Source organism: Porites lutea, chromosome 12, assembly GCF_958299795.1.
Source record: "Porites lutea chromosome 12, jaPorLute2.1, whole genome shotgun sequence".
Taxonomy (NCBI): Eukaryota; Metazoa; Cnidaria; class Anthozoa; order Scleractinia; family Poritidae; genus Porites; species Porites lutea.
The window spans coordinates 9979050-9981109 of NC_133212.1; the positions used below are offsets into that span (position 1 = coordinate 9979050).

Genomic DNA, 2060 nt, shown 5'->3' on the forward strand with positions numbered 1-2060 from the left:
GGTAACAAGTCACGTAAAAGGAAACCCTCAAAAGTGCCTCAATTTATGGCGAACTGCAGCATAGCAAATGAATCAGATTTCAACTCAACAGACGAAAGGGCGATGCCAGTTGATGAGGCCTTTATACTCTCTCTTCAGGTCTTTATCGCACTGTTTGGGGTTGTTGGTAACATTCTAGTGATCACGGTCATAACCAAGATGGGAAAGAAGAAACAAGCAGGAGACTTATATCTGCTAAATTTAGCCATTGCAGATCTCGGCACGCTGGTACTGACATTTCCATCCATTGTAGTTAGGGAGAAGTTACCTTGCAAATGGCCATTTGGTGAGTTTATTTGCTTGTATGTGCATCCTGTCCCGGAAATATTCTATGGAGCCTCTGTATGGTGCATAGCTGTGGTCGCTATAGATCGATACCGGAAAATAGTCACATCGAAAACGTCAAGGCGAATCAACAGTGCCGTCACATTACGAACAGCTAAGATTGTTGCAGCTTGTTTGTGGATGGCATCATTTTTGGTCTTCTGTCTTCCGCTTTACTTTGTTATGAAATATCACGAACAGCCAGGTGGAAGGTTAGCCTCGTGCAACCCAATGATGTCTTTCACTTTTAGTGGCGTCTACATGGGCGTTTTGACCTTTTTTTCTTACATTTTACCCTTGACCGTAATAACCTTCACCTACATCGTTATATCACGGGTAATAAATCGGAGCAGTACCTTCATCAAACTAATGAAGAATGAAGGAAATCGAAAGGCAGATGATGAACAACGTCTCTCCAAAATTAAGAGCGTTCGCCTTAGACAAAACGAACGCGCCAAGAAAATTCTTACGCCACTCGTTTTGACTTTCGCCGTCACAATGCTTCCCTTGAATATTTTTCGTCTCATCTGGGCGTTGAAGCCAGCACCGGTCGAACAACATGTTAAATTGATATTGAACGTGGTGACGGTTTTTGTTTTGATTAACTCATCTGCAAATCCCGTGATTTATTCTGTTGTAAGCAAAGAATATCGGAAGTTGCTGGCTAATCTATGTCTCAGAGAACGTGACAGAACGTTTTCTCTTCCTTTGCCTCTAATTCAATCATCACACCGACGCAAATCAGCGCTTTAGTAAGGGTACCTACAGGAACCTGAACGCATGCGGAGTTCATTTTTTATAGCAGTTTAATTTCGGTAGTATTTTTTTTTTATTTTCTAGAGGCACTTTAATTGACTGAGATGAGTCCTTAAAGACCAATAGCTTAATTCTCGGAGACCCACTTCACCCCCGGCGTCGTGGTCCCTGATGCAAACTATTTAATCACCACGCTTTCTGAGCTGAACATGAAAAAGGACACATTTATTCAGTGAGCCCTTTTTTTTTTTTTCTTTTTTTTTTCAGCAGGATGTGTAGAAGAATTATACTGGACCTTATTCTATTTAGCATGATAAAAATCTAAGGCTCAAAGTTTGCGAGGCTGCGCTAACAGGCGAATTTTTGTTTACATTTTTTCCCTCTTTAAAACATACTCCACTTATTTTGTAAGAGTTACAAATCAGTGTACAAAGTTGGTATAAGCTAACAAACTATTTTGATGGCTGATATTTCATTTAAGTAATACGTAAAGGTTAGGCAATACTTAAAGGTTACGCCTTTATTTAAAGAGGGTAAACACGTGACGGTTATGATAACACTGATAAACTTGTGGCCATCTATAAATTAAAAAATAAAATCAAATATTACAATAATGTTATGTTACTGTACAAAAGATAAAAATTAACATTAATAGACACAATTAAAAACAAGAACGCTCTTAGTAGCGTTGAGTCTCGGTTGCTTGGAGATGAGTTTTGCATATGAAATTCCTTGTTAACATAAGGTCTCTCATATTTCCAGAGGTCACGCCCACAGTAGATCTCGGTCAAAATATTCGTAAAAATTGTAGTTTTTCCTTTCATTATCTTTTCGTTTGAAGATTCATGACAAGTTACCTCCGGAATTCAAAAATTACACGTTTAACACATATCTTTTCCTTTGGTTTGTTGTCGATTGCTGAAAAAAATTCACGGACTTTG

The 2060-nt window shown here is 38.6% G+C and overlaps 1 protein-coding gene across 2 annotated transcripts in view; it reads left to right on the forward strand.

Moving 5' to 3' along the window:
• Positions 1-1615, forward strand: part of LOC140953515 (somatostatin receptor type 2-like) — a 9533-nt gene extending 7918 nt beyond the window's left edge. For both annotated transcript variants that reach the window (XM_073402915.1, XM_073402916.1), the window contains exon 2: positions 1-1615. This exon is cut by the window's left edge and continues 152 nt beyond it. In XM_073402915.1, the coding sequence (XP_073259016.1) occupies positions 46-1116 (1071 nt within the window). In that variant the 5' untranslated portion in view covers positions 1-45 and the 3' untranslated portion in view covers positions 1117-1615.
• The last annotated feature ends 445 nt before the right edge of the window (positions 1616-2060 follow it).